The sequence below is a fragment of the Mycteria americana genome, chromosome 2 (assembly GCF_035582795.1).
Source record: "Mycteria americana isolate JAX WOST 10 ecotype Jacksonville Zoo and Gardens chromosome 2, USCA_MyAme_1.0, whole genome shotgun sequence".
NCBI classification, from domain to species: Eukaryota; Metazoa; Chordata; class Aves; order Ciconiiformes; family Ciconiidae; genus Mycteria; species Mycteria americana.
The window spans coordinates 109,990,943-110,011,193 of NC_134366.1; the positions used below are offsets into that span (position 1 = coordinate 109,990,943).

At 42.6% G+C, this 20,251-nt stretch overlaps 1 protein-coding gene across 3 annotated transcripts in view; it reads left to right on the forward strand.

Annotated features, from left to right (window-relative positions):
- Nucleotides 1-20,251, forward strand: part of ZNF516 (zinc finger protein 516) — a 104,678-nt gene that overhangs the window by 45,560 nt on the left and 38,867 nt on the right. For all 3 annotated transcript variants that reach the window (XM_075494267.1, XM_075494264.1, XM_075494265.1), the window contains one exon: nucleotides 1,123-3,151. In XM_075494267.1, coding sequence (XP_075350382.1) covers nucleotides 1,246-3,151 — 1,906 coding nt within the window. In that variant the 5' untranslated portion in view covers nucleotides 1,123-1,245. The remainder of the gene's footprint in view (nucleotides 1-1,122; nucleotides 3,152-20,251) is intronic.

Consider the following 20,251-nt stretch of genomic DNA (forward strand, 5'->3'; position numbering starts at 1 on the left):
TAGATTGGTTCTCTTTATTAGAGAATACAGTATTCTTTGATCTTAGTCATGTGGTGTTTGTAGTACTTAATGAGGATAGGAAAGGGGGAAGATTTTTGTTTTACAGTGTGGTAATTGGAAAAGAAACAGTCTATGGAGATCTTAACCATTGGGTTTTGCTATATACAAGGTGGAGAATTGCTGGTGTGTTGCATCTTGCATAGCTGAGGCAGATATTGACACTTCCATTTAATCATGACAAGATACAAAAGCTTTTAAACTTTCATTAATCTGTTTTGTTAATCAAAGTTGTTTCTTGTTTTGTTTGTTTGTTTGTGGTTAAGATTCTGTTTCATGGAGGTGGGTGGTGCTGTGGTTCCCAGTATGTCTTGTTGACATAAATCACTCACTTTTAAGATCATTTGATACCTACACACATTATCAGTTTACTTTGTTAGACTGAGACTAAATATTACACTTCGAGGGTTTTTTTTCTTCATTGTCCGTCAGGAAACAACTTCTAGTCTTCCTGAATGCTTTGTCAGGCTCTGGATTCTTGTTTTCTCTCTAATCAAAGTACTGAGCGTCCTCAGCCTCTGCGCCTGCTCTGTGCATGCCACATCAAGCACAGCAGAGCTGTCTGAGACGCAAAGTAATGCAGTTGCCAGCAGGAATATGATACTTGCTAAAGTCTCTAGGAAAGCCTTTTATCTTTGGCAAGTAAGTATTTTACATGAAATTACACATGATGGTAAAGCCACGGATTTAAAGTGTAATAACCCCCTCAAGAAATGTTTTCCTCATTTAAGGTGTATTTTTAGCCACTTCTGCCTGGTTTTAAAACAAAAAATATTTTAAAAGTTTGCACTTTTTAAAAGACACTGTGATGTCAGTGTATGGAAATGAATGAATGCTCTTTTTTGGATTTCACTTGTTTATTAATGATGCTTGCCATTGAAGTCTAGAATATCAGCAAAAGGAGAAGCTTCTGCTTTTTGGTGCAATAAATTGTAGTATAGTATGCTTCTGAATGTGGGGTGAGTGATGGAAGTTGTTGAATTAAAAATAGGAATAGGTTTAAATATATTTAAGAATATGTTTACACAATTTCTGTACATTTGTGTGATTTTGTTCTTGTTTCAGGTGATCTATGCCATCCGCTTACAGAGCACACGGAAATAAATCGGCGCTTCGGACTCTCGAGCAGCTGAAAGGAGAAACGTTATCCTGAGAATGAAGCAATAAAACATCTCTCTGCAGAACCGTATGATTGAAAATGCGGTCCAGCCCTCCTCTGCTGCCGGACATGCTTTTGTCCTCCTGCCCCACTCACCCAATGTTGCAGTAATACAGATGGATCGTAGTAGAGAGGCAGAAATGGAGTTACGGAGATCCTCCAGCCCAGGCAAGCTAAGCAAGAATGACATGGATGCTGACAAGACCATGTGCCACAGCTGCTGCATCTGCGGTAAAAGTTTCCCTTTTCAGAGCTCCTTGTCGCAGCACATGAGGAAGCACACAGGCGAGAAGCCCTACAAATGCCCTTACTGTGATCACAGAGCTTCCCAAAAGGGCAACCTGAAGATCCACATCCGTAGTCACAGAACAGGCACTTTAAGTCAGGGGCACGAGGCGGAGATGGGAGAGGCGCAGCTGGGGGAGATGGGAGTTTCGGAGGGCCTCGGCGGGTGCACCAGCCCCACTAAAAGTACGTCTGCCTGCAACAAGATCTTGAACGGTACCGCTCAGGTAGATAGCAGCAAGATCTTGTTGAGAAGCAGCAAGAAGGAGGTTGTGGAGGCAGTGCCAGCAGAGGAGGATGGCAAGCTGACCTCTTACCAGTGCACCTTCTGCAAAAACAAATTTGAAAGGAAGAAGGACCTGGAGCAGCACCTGCACCAGGTCCACAAACCGTTCAAGTGCAGGTTGTGTAGCTACATGACCCTGAGGGAGGAGACGCTGTTAAACCACATAGAGAAGGACCATATAACAGCTCAGGTCCCAAATGGGGAGGCCTACACCGAGAACTGCAAGAGCGAGCTGAGTGCCGGCGAGTTTCCATGCGAAGTCTGCGGTCAGGCCTTTAGCCAAACCTGGTTCCTGAAAGCTCATATGAAAAAGCACAGGGGGTCATTTGATCACGGGTGCCACATATGTGGCAGGAGATTCAAAGAGCCCTGGTTTCTCAAAAACCACATGAAGTCGCATGGCCCCAAGACCGGGAGCAAAAACAAACCAAAAAATGATTTGGAGCTCATAGCCACTATCAATGACGTGATACAGGAGGAGACGATTGTGACGGGCCTGTCTCTGTACGAAGTTTGCACCAAGTGTGGAAATCTGTTTACAAATATGGAAAGCCTGAAAGCGCATAACGCTGTTCACTACCGGGCGCAGCGGGGCAGCGCCGGGGATAAAGCCGAGGGCTTAACTGATGGGAGCCTAAGCTCCTCGGTAACGAAGCAGTTTTTCTTGCAGTCTCTCAATCTAAGGCCATCTGTAGGGCTGGATAGAGTTACAAGAGGACAGCCTGGGAAAAGAGTAGCTGAGCTGGATCCGGTCAGTAGCTACCAAGCTTGGCAGCTGGCCACCAAAGGAAAAGTAGTAGAGCCCTCCGAGTATGTGAAGTATGTGGGATGGGACGAGGCCCTGGCGGATGCAGACGTGACTTACGACAAGGATAAGAGAGAGTATATCCTCGTCAACCAGGAGAAGCGCAAGCGAGACCAGGACTCGCCCAGCTCTTCCAGCAACCCCAAGAAGAAGAGCTGCAGCAGCGGGCGCCCGGAGAAAACCAGCGGTGCCCCACCGGGGGAGAGCTGCCCGCTCGCCCAGGGGGACCTGGACTACCGCCCCGCCTCGCGGCAGAGCCGGCGGGCCACCCAGAACAAGTCTACTGAGTGCTTCGAGTGTGGGAAGATCTTCCGCACCTACCACCAAATGGTGCTGCACTCCCGGGTGCACCGCAAGGAGCGGAGGAGCTGCGGCGAGGGCGGGACGGCCACCCAGCCTGACCGCTATGGCTCCAGCAGCGAGGAAGGGGACTCGGGGTCCGTCAGCGGGCCCAGCACCCCTGGCTCCGCGTCTGCCCCGGAGGACTCTGTCACCTCCGGCCTGGGGGAGGAGGGAGCCGAGGAGAGCTCGGAGGAGGGAGCAGCCGAACCCTTGCTAGGTAAGATTGCTCCCAGCCTTGCCCTGCTCACTGTCACTGGTCCCTGCGTCTCCTGGTGCAGGACATGGTGATGAGCAGAGGGAGAGATGTGTGAAAGCACGTGAGAGGTTTAAAGACGGTGTGGATGGGGTCCCGTGCCTGCTGAGCGCTGCTGGTTGTCTCAGCATGGCAACTCGTTGTTTCTGGCGTGGGTGATAAAAGCGAGATAGAGGATGCCTTCATAAGGTGCAGGTGAACTTGTATTTTGGTGAAGGACACCTGAGAAGTATCTTAGTTGCCTATAGCAATGCTGTAGGGTAGGTAGTGTCTTCCCTGGACATCTCTGGGGCTGTTTTTCCCTGATTTATAAGCATCCTGTGCACTGTTCTGCCTGTAGCGTGCAGGTGTAGCAAGGGCACAGCCTGTGTGGTGTAGCCCTGAAGCGCGTAAACTTATTATCGCCAGTGTGAGAGGCGTTTCTCTCCTCTTCTCTGCTTCGCTTCCCAAATTGTGTTTATAACTCCAAAGGCTATAATTAATCTCTCTGGATTAAAGCAGTCCTTTGAGCCTAACACTACTAAATGGAACAAATTATTCTCCAAATAGCAGCAAAGTAAATATTTAAAAGAACACCATTAAGCACTTCTGTATCTTTTTTTTTAATATTTTATTTTTGTTGTTCACCATTCTTTGTTTATAATACCCTCTTAGAAATGTGAGATTAACCATTCTTTCCTTACCAGTCTTGTGCTGGTTTTTTGTTTGTTTTCTGTTTGGTGAACAATAACTTCTTCCTCTCATTTTCCTTCCTTTTGTTGTGAAGAACATGGTTATCTGTGAGTTAAACTCATTTTCAAGACCATTGCGGATGAAGTAATCTGCACCATTGTGGAAGAGGGTGGGTTTATTCAATTAGCTGTGTTCTTTCAGGATTTTATATAATGTTGTGCTTTCTCCACTGGCTACAGACCCCGCAGCGGCAGAGCAACATTTTCCAGAATTGTGTATTAATAGTTACATGTTTTTCATAAAGTTTCGAAGCAAAGTTGGATATTTTTTTTTTGTCATTAAGCTTCTTTCATGAAAGTCCCATGGTTTTAGGACAACTAATGTTGGGGCTGACGCTGCTTGGCAATATAACTTTCGAAATGCAAGATGGAGAGGGAAGAGAGCTCCAAAGGACTGAAATTGTAAAAAATTAAACCCATCTGTTTGTCCTTAAAACTTACAAGAACGGTCTTAACTTGATTTTGCTACGTCCTGGATCAAGTCCTTGATGGACAGATTGGGTGTGCACTAGAACAGAAACGTAAATTAAACCAAGAACTCTACTTTTTTTAATGCTTTCTTGCCCTTTCCATAAACTAGAACTCTAAAAAGTGCTAGCAACAAGCTGACTTAAATACTTTCACTGTGATTATTTGCCCATTTAAAAGACTCAGAATTTGACTTTCCCATCTGCTGTTGGATTTTGGACACTTAGACAAAGTTTTTACGAAGCATACATACTTATTTTGTGTGAAAATCCATCAGCTGCCACCTGAAACACCTCCATACAGTTGACACAAGATGCAGTGATAAAACTGCAGCTCTGTCTGGAGTTAAATGGGGCTGCCATGTTTTAGTGGTGTAAAGTACAGTGCCCTTATAGGAAGTGCTGTGATGGAAAACCATCTCTCTGGAGATGGGCTGAAAACACCGAAACACTTTTTCACATGATGTTCAAATAGGAAAGCTGTTCTTATGCACTCTCTGTATTAAGCACTTTATTTTTAATAAGAGGAGCTGTCTCATCTCTTTGCCTGTCCCGCTTCTTGCTTCAACTCAAGCTCTGAGCCCTTGTTGCAGGAGTGAAAGGTGGGAGTTAAAGTCACACAGCAGTTTCTCTCTCAGGAATTAAGGTGACTGGCTTAACCAGTGTCACTAGCCAACGCCTGGAAACTCATTTCTTTGGGTGCCAAATTGGTCTTTATCTTCTTTAACTGTAAAGAAATAGAAAACTGATGGGCCTAAATAAAGGTCTATCTTGGAAAAGGGATGTGTTTGCATTGATGGGCTGGGAGGGTGGCTGCTGCATCTTATATTTGCTAACGTCACAGCTGAAGAGCTAATCAATTAGTTAATTGGCTAATAAGAAATGTTTTAATCTTATGGCCAAGAGAAATGTTACCCTTGCTTCTTAATAGAGTTTATTTAAATAAAATCACTGTGTCAATGAAGAGAACATTTTTTACAAGTGATAAAGAGTTTTTGGATTCAAAAGAAAGTTGTTTTTTGGGTTTTTGTTTGGTTTTGGGTTTGTTTTTTTTTAAGGAGTTTTCATAGGCCAATGTTCAAGACTTAAGTTTCTCAATTTTCTCTTTTTGGTATGCAGATTTACTGACACTGCCCTTGCATTGTTTTCTAAGGGACTGGGGTCCTTCTGTCCAGCAGGCTGTAGGATTAGTTTTACTCTCCTGCAGATTGCTGCTTTAACTCGAGCGGCTTTCTTTCCCTCCCTTATGAACAGAAACTTAAGGTGTACAGAATACAGGCCAAATTCTGCCCTCATGTGCGCTCCAGCTAAAATCAGGTGTTCTGGTATGGCCTTGAAGCACATTTTGTCCTGGAAGTGCTGCGGTTTGCTATCCTCTGCTGCGGCTTTTTGTAGTTATTCTTGCTGGTGAAGCTTTTCCGTCGAGAGCTGCGCTCCAGCCCCACGGACAGCATCCCTCCCCAGTGGAGGCGGGCACGCAGCGCTCTCGGTTCCTGTTCCTGACATGCCTTCTGCGGTATTATTTTTACTCAGGCTGTGGTCAGGAAAATCTTGTGCTACTCATAAGGTTATATAATATCTGTAGGTTTTTTTTACTTTCATATCTTTACTTTTTTCCCTCCCTTTGACACATTACTGTGCTATCCTGGGTCAGAAAAGGGCCTTGAGACTGCCAACTATTGAATGTTGTGGCCTTGACTCAGCTGAAAGTACTTCTTTGTGCGTTTAATTCTTAAGACTCTTAGTAGTCCTGTTGACACACAGTGTCTTGCGGCCGGGAAGCTGGCAATGCACCTCCGTGGTCACTTAGGGCCAACAGATGTTGGGGATGAGGGTGACTGGGCCTGGGAAGTACTGATAGGGCTAATTGCACCTAAGCAAGAATTGCACCTTGCATGTGAAATGGGGTTGAGAGCCTCCAGGGTAGGCACTTCTTTGCTCTTAGCACATCAGTAATTTGTCTCTGCTGTGTACGTAGAGTAACATAATGATTTCTCAGGCACGGGGGTAGTGTTTGCAAACCCAGCTTATCAGCTGCCAGGGGGTGAGCTAGCTGGTTACAAAATGCTTTCCATCTTGTTGGAAGGAGGGTAAAAATCGGTTTTCTAGAGTCACGTAGGCAGTGTACCGCCTGATACCTGTCATACGAAGATATATGCGTGATGTATATGTGCTTCACGTGATGGCCATGTGGGAAGAGGTGGCTCAGAGCACATTTGCTCTGTTAAGAGCAGCCTTTAAATATTTTCGAGGTCTTCCTGCCCCAGATGAGTCTTCGTTTTCATTTGGCATTCAAGCCACTAGCAAACTGTGCCTGAATTTCCACTGAGTTGCATCCAAAGCTGTTTGGATCACCTGTGAGTTGTTGCTCAGCACTTCCCCAACTTGAGGCTTTTTTTTTGTGATTTTCGTTTTAAGCTAAAATACCCCCCAGAGCTATGACTGAGAGAGTAGAGGGGGATTATGCATGTGTTGATAAAAGTGGAAGGGAAAATACTCTTACTTTTTAGATCTTTCAGCTTATCAACTAAAATGTAGTTTTAGGTATGCCAAAGAAATAATTCAGCCTGTGTGCATTCGGTGGTTAGTATTTTTAAGGCTCAGTGTGGGCCCCCTCCTCATTGTCATGGAGTATTTAGCAGTTGAGGGTGTTACAGTTTGTTACATTAGGCACTATGAACTATTTCAGTCCTGAAATGAAGAAGGAAGTATAATTTTTGAGGCTGTGACTGCTGCTGGCAGGTGGGAAGATGAAGAAAAGAAGTGAAAATGATTTAAATACCGCTTGGCGCTCAGCAAACGTGTAGTAAGAGCACAGGCCTGTGATACCCCAGTCAGTAAGGGAGTGCCATAAAGGTACTTCTTTTTGCATGTAAGTGCCAGACTGGGCAAGAAGTAAATGTTAAAGGTAATCTAGGGGGCGGGGAGGGGGAAGAGAAGAAAAAGAAAAGGAGTGTTGTTTAGGAATGAAGGAGGGGAATGCTGCTTCTAGCCTGACCTTGCCAGGGAAGGATGGCAGTGACAGGAGAGGATGTCGCACCTCACAGGGAATGCTGCTTCTGGTGAAAACCATCTCCTCCATTTTGTTTCCTTTCTCTCCTGCCTCTTCTCTCCCTTTTCTTTTTCTTTTTTTCCCCTTCTGTCAGACTCCTCCGGATTTTTGAAATGCGTTAAGGAGAGACTGATTCACTCTTACTCAACACATGCCGTTTTTATTACTCTGGCTAATGCAGGAAGGGGCTGATTGCGAGTGAGAACTGTTGCACTAGGCCCTGTACGAACACAGCTTTAGGCCCAAGGAGCTCGTAGTCTGAATAGATGAGGTGGGCACAAGTTGCTAGACTGAACAGAATATGAAATAAACCCCCAAACAATGAATACAAAAAACAGTGGTGCGTGGCTGCATTTGGTTTGTGTCAGGAATTACCAGTGGTATGGTGGGACTTCTTCAGGAGAAGATGAGCTCCGTGAAGGGGCAAGACAAGAGATGGGGGTAGGGTGCAGGGAGGAGAGAAAGGGGAATGGGGGGAGGCAGAGGGGAGCAGGACCTTGGTGAAGGGCGCTGTGCCATGCGATGAGGTTTTGAAGAGGAGGGGAGGCTGAAAAGAGGTGTGGGATGGCGTTGGGGTGCCTTGGCACCCTCCAGGACAGTGCCAGGGTGTTGGGTGTCTCGCGCTGAAGCCATGAGGGCTCATGATGCCCTGCAATCGGAGGCAGGTAACTCCCAGAGGATTTCCATGTGAAAACCAGAAGGTCTGGAGCAGTCACGCGAATGGGAGACAGCAGCAGCAGCACGCCTTGTCCATGCCTGCCAGTGGACCCACTGGCTTGTTGTTACCCATCTGCTAAAAAGTCTGAACTCTCAGCTCCCTCCTTGGTTTTAGCTTAAGAGAAAAAGAAAAAAAAAAAAAAAAAAAAGAAGAGGAGCAGTGCCTGGTTTTGGAGCTCTTTGTGTTTGTTACATTTTAAAAACTCTTAGAAATCCATGGCCAAACACTGATTTAGTATCTTTATTAGTAAATTGAAGGAGAAGGGACAGCTGCCTGTGAATTACTTACAAGTTATACAAAGTGGGGGATGTAACACATACCATTTATCCCAGGCATGTTATAAGAAACTCCTATACGTAGATTGGAATGCTTGAACAGAAACGTAACGACATTAGTAAGTTTTGTGAAAGAAGAAGAGTAGGAGAGATTTATGAAGGATAAATTTGGACTTTGTTTTGGTCAGATATAAATTATAACAAATCCAAGAGCTGGAACTTTAACAAAAAGTGCCTAATTTCATAAGGCTTTTGATTTAAAATAAATCAAAAGTAAAAATTGTCCAGAGTTGCTTTAATTTTCCAGTAAAATAGCGAGGCTGTAGTTTGGAGGAGGAGAGGAACAGTAAGAATAAAACAGCTAAGCAAGTGAAAACAGAAAAACAAAAATGTATAGTAACTCCAAAGAAGAGAAGAAGATAGTCCTAGTAAATGTATTCTGTTGCCAAAGTGAGTGCATGAAACACAGCTGCCAGTATCCAGTACCAGGACTTCATTGTTCTGCTTAGAAGAAAAAATGTTCCTCTGTGTGCAAGGGAAGTCCTCTCCACTGCTTAAAAATCAAACATTTTTACTATATATCTTAATCAAATAATTACACTTCAGATACTTCTCATGTGAGACTCTCACTGTAAATCCCACAGTATAATGCCACTGAAGGCAGTGCTGTTGGGACATTTTACACCAAATGAAGATCTTGTTCTATATGTGCAGTCTTAAGTATGTTGCAGTTACTTAGCATATTTATTTTGCAGAATAAGCATACAACAAATTGGAGAATGTCTCAGTGCTGGACAATTGGTAACTACTGCCCCAGGCTTCCGAGAAGTGAGGTAGTTTCAACAAAGAACAGTGTCTCGGTGGCTGCTGTTAGATCCCTGCCATGAAGATAAAAATGTTACACTGTGATTACACACTTCACGAGTTAATTTTGGCATTGCTGAGGAGTGGTTGTTGGAATATAAAACCCCCTCAACTTTTCAACCCCAGCTAATTGTTTTGGTTGTTAGCGCCAGTGGGATTAGTGCCAGGACTTTCAAATACAGCAAGCTGATGCTTCAAATCATAGGGGAAGTTGGGCAGAGGCAAGGACCCTGTGCTTGCAGAAGTAGGATCCATTAGGCGTTGTTTGGGACTTTGCAAAGTTCAGACTGTTCCTTAAAGCAAATTTGGTGGATCAGGACTAGATCAGTTACCTAGTTTGAACGCACCTAATAATACCAGGCAGAAATTTCTCTTTTATATCTACCTTGCTGTAATGCACATAGTCCAATCCTGATGCACATAGCAAAGCCACATGCGGTGTGATATTTTCTCCTGATCTGAGGTTTCTCTGCAAAGCACTGCAGGTTGGAGCATCATTTTTGACCAGTACAGGTCTGCGTGTATCTCCACAGCAGCACTTCGTTACCTCTTTCCCCCCCTTTGGGCTCTTGTATGCTCCTCAGGACTGCAGAGGATATCTCCTATGTGCGAGTATATTCCTGTGGTGCTGCAATCAGCAATAGCTTTTTATTTTCATTTATCTTTAACCGTGGGTTGACATGATTGGGAAGAAGAACTGAGGGAACAGAACAAAATGGAAATTAATGCTCATCATCCCAAGGAAATGGCTAACAAGAAAAGTTCTGGCAGCCAGAATCACTGAAGTGTGTATTGAGGGGAGAGGAAGAGAGAAGAGCCATAGGACATCTAGAGGTGTGGTTGAAACCTCCCTGGGCACGTGTACCTCGCACACGTGAAGTTGCTTGGCCCTTCTTTATTTTAGGCTGGTGGTGGGAGCTGTGCTTCAGGAAGCTCGTGCAAGAAGTGTTTGACTGGAACAGGGCAGCAATGCTTTGGGAGAATGCAGTCTGTACCCTTTAACGCTATACATTACCCTGACATCATACCAACTAAGGAACGTTTAACGATTGCCCTGTAGGCATCTTGGGTAATTTCCACTGTGTTCCTGATTACCATGCGCTGCGTTACTAGGTCCTGTTTTACTCAGTCTCGTGTAATGTGGGTGGCCAGCAAGAGTGTTAAACAGTAATTCAGGTTCCTCTAGCAACAGGGCAGGGTGATGAGGAACAGATAACACACAGTCAGCTGAAGTCAGAACTAAGGCTTGCTGGCTGAGCTTGAGATACTTCAGGAGATGAATGACTTCTCACGACAGAGATTGCCTTTATTGTTGCTCAGAGAGGACTTCTTTTGCAGCATTTTGAAGTTACTAATGCAACTGAGGCACTGTTTTTATTCCTTGAGAACGTTTTAGTGGGGGTCTTGTTTAAGTATCAAAGAATTTTGTGCAGGGTATTTTGATACAGCATGTCAAAGACACTTCTACTGTATTTAGCTTTAACTGTTAGTGTTCCTTTTTTGCAGGTTACCATATACAATAAGAAGAGACACAATTAGAAGTATTGTTTAGACAGTTTATTGTAGCTGTAGGTCTGTGATATGAGCGGCCAAAGCATAGCTCAGTTTGGAAGAAAATTTTGTACCAAGATGCTAAGGGAGAGGTAGGTTTACCCCGCCTTTATTTTATCTGTTAGAAAGCAAGGAAGTGAGTGTGGTTTCTTAAAGGTAGGTGATAGTAGGATAAACTTTGCCCTGAAGCTTATGTAAGATGCCCAAAGCAAGATTAGTTCTTACTTCTTCTGCAGCTTTTGGAAATGTCACAAGGGCTGCTTCTAAGGATTGCTGGTGTCTATGTTTAGTCCTCCCTGAATTGCCAATCTCCATTCCATGCTTACCGAACACTAGCATTTAAAAAAAATATTTCCAAGGCTGTGGAAAGCTGTTAGCCATCTTGGTTTCAGTTTGTACATTCAAAAATACCCCTTCATGTTTAAGTCAGTTGCACAGGGGTTCCAGTTTTCATAGTAGGCTTTTAGCTCTTCTTCAGCAAGTATTATAAATATCTGCATACAGGGATGTGCACTTGGGAATCCAGCTGCACAGTAACTCAGCTTTCTCAAAACCCTCACTTTTTGACACCTACCCTGCCCTTGCTGCCTTGTAAAAGCCAGTTTAGCAATTCTGGTATCTCTTAGTACTGGATGTTTCTATTACATCAAGCTATAGCATGTGAAATACTGTTCTGTGACATTTACAGTCATAAGATCACATTGTGTAGTGCTTTTATTTTCTAGCAGTTTCTGATTAGGGAGCGAGGACTCCCTTCCCCCACAGCTAGTAAAACAAGATTCAGGCAATGAAAATTGCAGTGGTAGTGTTTTTAATCTAATTTCCAAATATTTCAGTAGTGCTGTGGCTGTGTTTAGTGGGATTCTAGTGATCTGTAAATGACTGCTAATGAGGGACTTGTGCAGATGTCTTTGATGTTAAATCTTTTTGCTGCTCTTACCATTATGGTTCACAGTTTGCCCTTCATCCATCTTAAACAGAGTCAGGTTTTCTTTGTTATTAACGCGTTAGGTTTCGCAGTAGATGCTCTCAGTGGATATGGTGGGCTAAATTCTGTGGGAGCTGAAACCTGGTGGAGTCCCAGGGCTGCACAGGGTATAAAAGTAATGTGGGGTTTGGCCTAGTGTTGGTAGATAATTTGTTTTCTGCAGGTGCATTTTACAAATACAAGTTTTACTAGGTCACTTGAGTTCACTTTATTACTTTTTAACCCAGTAGTCTCATTCAAGCACTGGATTACTTTAACTTGAATGGGCCTGACTGTGGTACCAGTCATACCAGTAAAAGTCAAGAGCAACTTAGCTGCAGGCACGGGAACACTTTACAGTGAGAGCATCAATAACTTCATCTTCAGTTTTCTCTTGATTGCCTACAAGATTTATCAGCAGCAAACCTGGATTTTTGGGGAGATGAAAAGCATATAGTGAATTTTATGGAAGCTGTGGAGGAAAACTTTGAGGTTTTTCATTATAATTTTCAAAGCTGTAGTCCTTGAATGAGGCTTTTGGATCCTTGTTGCGCTTGGTGTGTGACTGTTACTGTGCCATATTTTGTGACTGATATCTAGACATTATTTTCAATGCCTGCAATGGATTTGTAAATGTGTAGGGGACTTATTTTCATGGTGAATTTTGTTTTCCTTGTTTATAGACAGCACGGGTTTGAACTGGCAAATTGCTGAATGCTTTGGCCCTGATCCAGCAAAACTCGTAACTGCTGGCTTGATTTTAAGCATATGGGCAGTCAGGGTGGAATCATTGTTAACTGCTTTGTTGAACCACTTGGCACCTAATGGTTAGAGAAGAATAGAAAAATCTTTCTTTTCTGTAATCGATGCCGGTGTAATTTGTGTATCCTGAAATGTACTGTAGCATACAAACTTTACACGGGACAAGGCATAGGGGAGGAGCAAGTCTCAGAATTGTCTTTTGTGGATAGTCTGTTAATGGATTTGGTTACGGTTTAGTGATGCTACGGGCAAAAATCCAACACTTTGTCCTTTTAAAGTGCAGAACCTCTATTGAGAAAGTGTCCATGTGAAAGCCAAAAGTACTCTCTCAATTGATGCTTATTGTAACTTGGATATGGGTGCTTACTTAACATGGATTTAGAGCATGAGATACTCCTCCTCATACAGGACCTGTGGGGGAAGATTTGCCCTTCTACTTTTTAGAACTTTGTTTTCCAGGTTGGTAATCTCAAACCTTAGCTATTACTTCATTATCTCTGTTACTTCAAATAACAGAAAAATAAATAGCCATTAAAATTATTTTTTTGTCCTATGACAGCTGTAATTTTAAGTCTTGTTTGGGAACCGTAAGTTAGGGGTAGTTACTCCAAGTCAGATGTCTCCCCCCCCCCCCCCCCCCCCCCGAAAGGATACAGAATCACTGATTTATTTTATTTATTTATTTAAAGACTAAATTTGGGTTTAGTTTGCAATATAAGACACTCCCAAACCTTGTGTTTCTTTGAGATAGCAAATTCATCAGGCAGCTGAAGGCATCAGCTACACCTAACAGCACTTCAGAGGTGTGTGTTATCTCAGGATAGCATATGTCTTGTGATGTCTTGCTGCTTAAATAGCATTTGAGGCAAGCTGCTGTCAGCAAAAACTAAATATTTGTGTGGGAAAAAAAGCACAACCACAAGGGAAATATATGGGGTTTTTTGGAAATGTGAACCTCAGGTCTCAACGGCTTTTTTTTTTCTTTCCCCCTCTGTGAAACATTTTCAGTGTGTTTTAACAATAGAGGTTGCACCCCAGCGTCATGATGGTGAAAGGCTGAGTGCAATGAATCGGGATGACAACAGGATGTAAAAGACTTCATCTCTTCCCATCCCCGCTGTACCCCAAAGTAGCGGAGCAGATGCTGCATTTGGTCTTTGCCTTTTGCATGTTTTGCTAGGTGTGTAGCACCATTGAACCAAAGGTGTGTTCAGTTTTATGTGATTTAGCCTTTATTCAGTAGGTAGTAAAGCCTTTTTTACTAGATAATGAAGCAAATAGATCCTTCTCTTCCCTTAAAAGAGAATTCAGGAAGTACAGCTTACACTGCAGATGGAACACATTAATCCTAAAACCTCCTTATAATACTTTGCAGAAGTTTCTTGTCCTTGCACATGCCTGTATCCACACACACAGCAATTTACCAGAAACGTCTTAACCTTAAGTGCTGTTGAAGCCTGGAGAAGCCTTAACAAAAATAGTCAAACACAGAATGGCAAGTAAAGTTGTAACAGGAAAAAATTAATCTTTACTTGGATTGTTCTGGGACAACAAAATGGGTGCATGTAAGTGAGGATCGCTTATTTGCTACTGTGGTGCTAAATATGTTTGACAAGGAAGCCTCAATGCTGTTATTTGTGTGGAAGTAGGGAGTGTTGTTTTCATTAGTTTATACACACAGACATGGCATATTAGTTATAATTCAAACATAATAACTTTATTTTGCAAGTGAAGTTGGTAGGGTTTTTTATCTCTGGTGTTATCAGCATGCAAGTGCCTAATATTAAGGCTCATAATGGAAATGAGGTATTATTAACGCATAACGAAATTTTTATATGCTGGTAAAATTTTCTGCTAGACTGACCTTTCTTGGTCAGTTATATTAGAGCAAGAATTTTTTTTTTTTTTAAATCTCTTAGGATATATTCAGTAAGTTGAAATATTGAGTTCACTCAACCAAGGCATCATGGAAAGTACTCTTCATACAGTATTTACTCAAATTCCAGTTTTGCAACTTTCTTGGAGGCCTTCAGAAGCCAAAAGGAAAGAAACATGATACCTAGGGAGGTGAAGGTTGGAATGGGCCAAAAACGTAATGTAATTAAAAACTCCGTCAAGCTGAAAAAGGTTTGAGAAAGGCAAGGCAAAAATTCAGAAAATGTGTGAGTGTATGTAACAAGCATAGGTTAATATATATATATGAATGGGAAAGGGCTGACATGTTACAATTAGAGATGCACCCCAGTGATGTAAATGACTTCTCCTGGAAGCTCATTGATACTTCCGAGCAGACCTCTGATGCTGACAGCCTTTCCGAGATCCCTGTTGTAGTGGGGAACGGAGGGTACACAAAAATGCAAACCAGAAATGTGGTCTTCTGCAATAACTGCCCTATCTGTGAATTTACTTTCTAACGTGAATATGTTTGGTCTGAAGCACAGTCTTGAAAGTATCACCCAGCATATACATTGTAGGATAAACAATCTACATTTCTTTTGTTGAGGGTCTGAATTTAGAGTGAGACAAGGTGCCGTTTCCCCACGTATCTCAGTGGGGCTGTGGGCGAACCAGGCACTTGGGCTGGTGCTGCCGAGAGCTGGGTGCCGTGGGGCGGTGGACAGGACCTGACTGGGGGCGTTTCCCTTTGATGCAGCTCGTTGCGACGATCATGCAGTTGTGAACTGAAGGAAGAGTTGTAGAAGAGTTTGGCTTGAAGGGGTTGGTCTGGATTCAGGCTCTTAGCTGCAAACCATAGGTGCTTTATGTGGGAATGGTAGCAAATGGGAGCCTTAGGAGCAGCCTTGGAAAAAAGCTGAATCAATGGCTAAGGAAGTAAGCTGGAGGTAGGCGTGTTAAGTTTGTGTAAGCGGTGTCACGGCATTAGCTTACTAACAGGAGAAGGGCCACAAGCACGGCCGTGGCCTGGAGCAGCACGTGCTGGGGAGGTTGACACGCTGCGGGGAATCAGCCTGTGCAGGCACCGTTGGCGCTTGAGAAATGAGTGTTTAAAGGAAGGAAATGAGTGACCGCGGAGCGCACGTGGAGAGAAAGTGGAGCAGCAAGGAAGGAGGTGCCGTAGCTGAGCATCATCCTGTTCATGTTAGGGTGTGGGAGTGCATCAGGACAGGAGGTTACACGGTGGCCCGGCCACAACCCTGCATGAGCAGTCCCAGCACTCAAAGCCGTGCACGGCAGCAGAGCAGGTGAAAGAAAAACAGGTAAAAGTTTCTTTTAGGTCCTGAGAACAGCAGAAACTGAAAAGGGAAGGAGAAGTGGTAACAGTGAATTGTACAAATGAGGGATTCTGTTTTGATATGTTGTGTGTCTTAGTGTTTCACCTGGTAAACACAAGGATGATTATATTCCTTTGTACTTTTTCATCTGAGTGTTTGAGCATTGGGAGATAATCATTATGTTTGGAGAAATACTTTGAAAGAAGACATTTGCAATACTTCTACAGCTGCTTCACTTCCCTGGTATGCAGGGAAGTGGAATAAATATATTTTTATCAAAAGTGTCACTGAATGGGAAGATTCAGAATGATAAAGTGCTGGACTTCGAAAACATGACTGTTAAAACTGGTGTGTCTGGACCTCTTGGCTTAAATGTAGCATGTCATTTCAAAGGCACTAAAGCCAGATACGTAACTTGCCCCAGATGTTTAGATTCAGTGGAGCAATCACACGTGGTGTTTTGAACAAAGTTGCCTATACCCTAGTAATGGGTATTTTATGAATAATACTGTAATTCCAGACACCTTTCTTTGCATATATTTTCACACAAATAAGTTGACACCGATGGCAAGCACTGTGTTTGTCAAACCAGCTTCAAAATCTTAATGTGTTGTTTTCTTGTTACAGATACTTGAAAGTATTTGCTACGTTTCTTTCCTTTAATGAAATTAACAGCTTGTTGAGAGCTAAGGTTGCACGTTGGATTCATACTCAGTTTTGCTTAGATGGAATATTTTATTTTCTGCCTTTCTTTCATTTCGGGGGCATTTATATAGTAACAGAACTTCCATTAACTCCTGCTGTTTATTCTTTACCCTTAAGCTATAGCCCTTTGTTGCGGCATCGCAGTGTTGACCCTGGAACCAATTACTGTGCATAACAACCAGACGATGATGAGGCTTATTCTGTAGCTGTTGTTTTCCAGTAGTCTCAGTGTACGTAAGTCTCTCGTAGTACATGGAGCAGTAGGATAAATATGTTTAAGAACTTAGTAACACTACCTGGCCAAAAACAACAGTAAAGGAGATACGGGAGAAAATAGGCTCCTTTGCCAATCTCTTGTTTTACAGTCCCGAGAGCGCAGCTGGGAAGGCTACAGCATTCTTCCTGCATTCGGAGAGTCGGGATGTTCTCCATTAGTTTTGATGTCTGTCTCTTCCCTGGAAGTGAGTGCATGTGCAAATGTCATACAGATGTTCTATGAAAGCTTAATTATGCCTCTCTTTACTTTAAGCTGTGGTGCTGTTCTGTTTTGACCCCCACCCCCCACCCTAAAAGGCTTTTCCTGAGAAGACAAGGGAAACCATTTTCCCATTCTTCCCTTACTCAGGGGTTAATTATATTCTGCACTGTGACTGTACCTCAGCAAAAGCTGAAGGGAAAAACAAGACTCTTCTGACAAAAAGGCGGAAGTTTTTAGGCTAGCTTAGATTTTCTGTTCTTTTTTAGGAATTAGAAGTCCTTACCAGTTTCAGCCAAAAGAAGAAATCCCACCCTGAGGTTACATTTCATCCACATGCTTTGCTTCTGAGAGAGCTTAAACCTCTCTGCTCTTTCCTTATGTTTGGTTGCTGGTCGTTGACAGCCAGCTCGGTTAAATTGTCACAGGTATAACTGTAAGCAGCTAGCAGGAACTGAAGAAACTTGGGTAATCCCACTTAGGAAATCCCCTAGTAGCTTGGTGCTCACTTGAAGCGTAAGACCAGAAATACAGTTAGTGGCAGTTAGAAAAAAAGGAAGAAAAAAAATCTTAGCTCATGAATCAAAATTAAAGGGATATTCTTTGCTCTAACTTCTGGAGTTAACATGTGTTATCCCAGCTCTTCTTATAGAGTCTTCTGTCTTCCATATCTGGACTCCTGAAACCAATGAAGAAATTGCTTGATTACACTCTTAAAACTAATACCATACTCTGGTTCTGGGATGCCAAATATGCAGTCAGATTGGATAAACATGTTTATTTTTATTTTGCTGTATTTATTTCTATGTATGCCTTTGTGCCCGTTGACTTTTCATGCTTTCACAATTGCCGGTGTAATATCTTCCCCCTTTAAACACCCCCTCCAATACAACAAAATGAAACAAGCCATTCTTTCAAGATGTCTGAGACCTGACTTGTTTATATTTTCAGATGAGAAATAACAAGAATAGTCTCACAATTTTTATGAACAAGTATAGCACGGATTTTTTTTTTTTTTGTCACCTGAATCATGAGGTAATGAGATTGTCAAAATCAGCTTCTAAGATAACGTGGCTTGTAACTTATGTATGTGGAAGAAGATTAATTGAGCAGATCTGAGACAATTTTGGTGTTTGGCGGGTGTCGTCCCCCCCCCCCCCCCCCCCCCCCAAGTGAAGCTTCCTGTCTTTTTCTGGAAAAATTGTCAGCTTGGGGGGGGGTGGGGAATATATGAAATGCATTATTTTACATACCATTTAAAAGAAAAAATTAACAACCCCTTCTTGTCCATCAGCTCTATTGGTTAAAAATACTCTTTTTTTTTTTTCTTTTTCCTTGGTTCTTTGAAGGAAACAGCTTGCATTTTCACACAATTATATATATGATTTTTTCGATTAGAAAGAAGCCAAGTGGCAATGTCACAGAATCATTTTCAAGTGGCATGCTTGGCAAAGTCCCCAAGGTAAAAGTAAAATAAAACTTTAAACAGGGATCAAAACAGAGAGTTAAGAAGTAGATAATGGTGTATCTGAGAACTATGACAGTGTTTATGACCAAAATCTTCCAGCAGGATTTCCCACTGCGTGTTACTATTTTCAAGCATACAGCTGTGTCTAATTATCTAAAGCTGCTGTACAATGCAATTAATGTCATGCGCCTGAAGAGCCAGGTAACAGGGCAGCTGCCCATGTATGTGAACAAATAACCTAATGTGTGTATGCAATGTGTGCATACAAATGCATGAGGAGCAGATTCAGATGTTCCCAAACCTTTGCAAGCCCAGCTTGTGGGCCAGTGTGGACACAGACAGGTGGAAGTCGAGTGAGAAAACAGCGGAGAGACAGCCAGTCGGTTGGGAGCATAGTGTTTAAAGTCCAGGGAAAGCATTTCTAAATTCCGTTTCAAGCCATAAATAAAAACAATCTGGCAAATAGTTACGGCAAAATTAGAGGCATTGTGACTTTTTAAAATTTCTGACCAGCTGATATCATGACCTGGTATTCTTTGTTATTTATGGAAATGTGTTACTTGCCAGATTGTGAAAATGGCTGCCTGCTTGTATATATATTGGTTTTGAATCGCTTATAAGTCAGCAGCTGCATTTTCACTAAAAGCTTAATGAAAATATAAAAGATGTGAAAGACAACATCTCTTTATTAATACCTAGATACGAAATTCTTTAAATGCTTTAAGCATTCAAATCATCTGTGCGAAACAAAAAGGCTGGAAAAGCTTTCCCAAATAAATTACTGTCATCAAAGCTTCTTTCCATATAAGGCTCATATTTCAGATTTAAGCCTAACAAAAAAGAACAGAAATACATGATCATCACATATTAATAAACGACTGCCTTCTGATTGTGCAGTAATTTTACTAGGCTTTCTTTGAAGTGCAATTAGTTTTTTCCTTACATTATGAAGTTCATTTGAGCTCAGATGTTGTAACGCAAAACTAATCTTCATAATTGATTTACTAAATGTTGCTGTTCGGATTTGCCTATCCACAGCAAATGTTGTACGGGCCTTTTGACTTTGTAACTAGCCGAGGAATTATGTGGAAGCAGCAAAGTTAGTGATAAGTTATTTGTGTGCAATCAAATCTGTTTCTATCTCTGTCTTCCCTTCTCCCCACCCTGCCACCGCTCAACCAATTCAGCTGTAAATGTCTTAGTGAAAATGTTCCGTCTCTTCAACTGTCTTGTCACCAAAATGGTGTTTCAAACCGGGTTCATCCATGTGCCTGGAAGTCTGTGTCCATAAGCCTCAGGAGTGGAATAGCTGAGAATCCACGCTGTCAAAAGCAACCACCGGCTGTATGTGTGTAAGGTGTCTAGAGCCTGACCACTGCACACAACCTGTTGTGCGAGAGCTTGGTGTGAGAAAAATATTTTGAAGTGAAGATGGGAGCGGGATTGGGTTTTGCTATTTACAGGAAGCGTGAGAGAAGGGGTGCTGCTGTTTTGTTCAGGTAGGATGTTAATTAGTTTGTAGTCAAAAAGTGGCCCTACGGAATTGGTGGAAATGATGAGCGGGAGGTTGTAAGAAGTCAAGTACAAAACCAGTATTACTGATCTTGGAGTCCACAAGACCAAAGTATGCAGGCTCCAAAACTCAGTCAAAATAAACAAAATTTATCTCCTGGTAGGAAAAAGTGGAGACTTGAACAAAGCCTTCTTCAGGCTGGTTTCCTAACAGGCTGAGTTGGAGAGAGGATGGCTTTTGGCAAGGAAAGTTTGAGTTTGTCAAAAAGACTGTAGCATTTTTT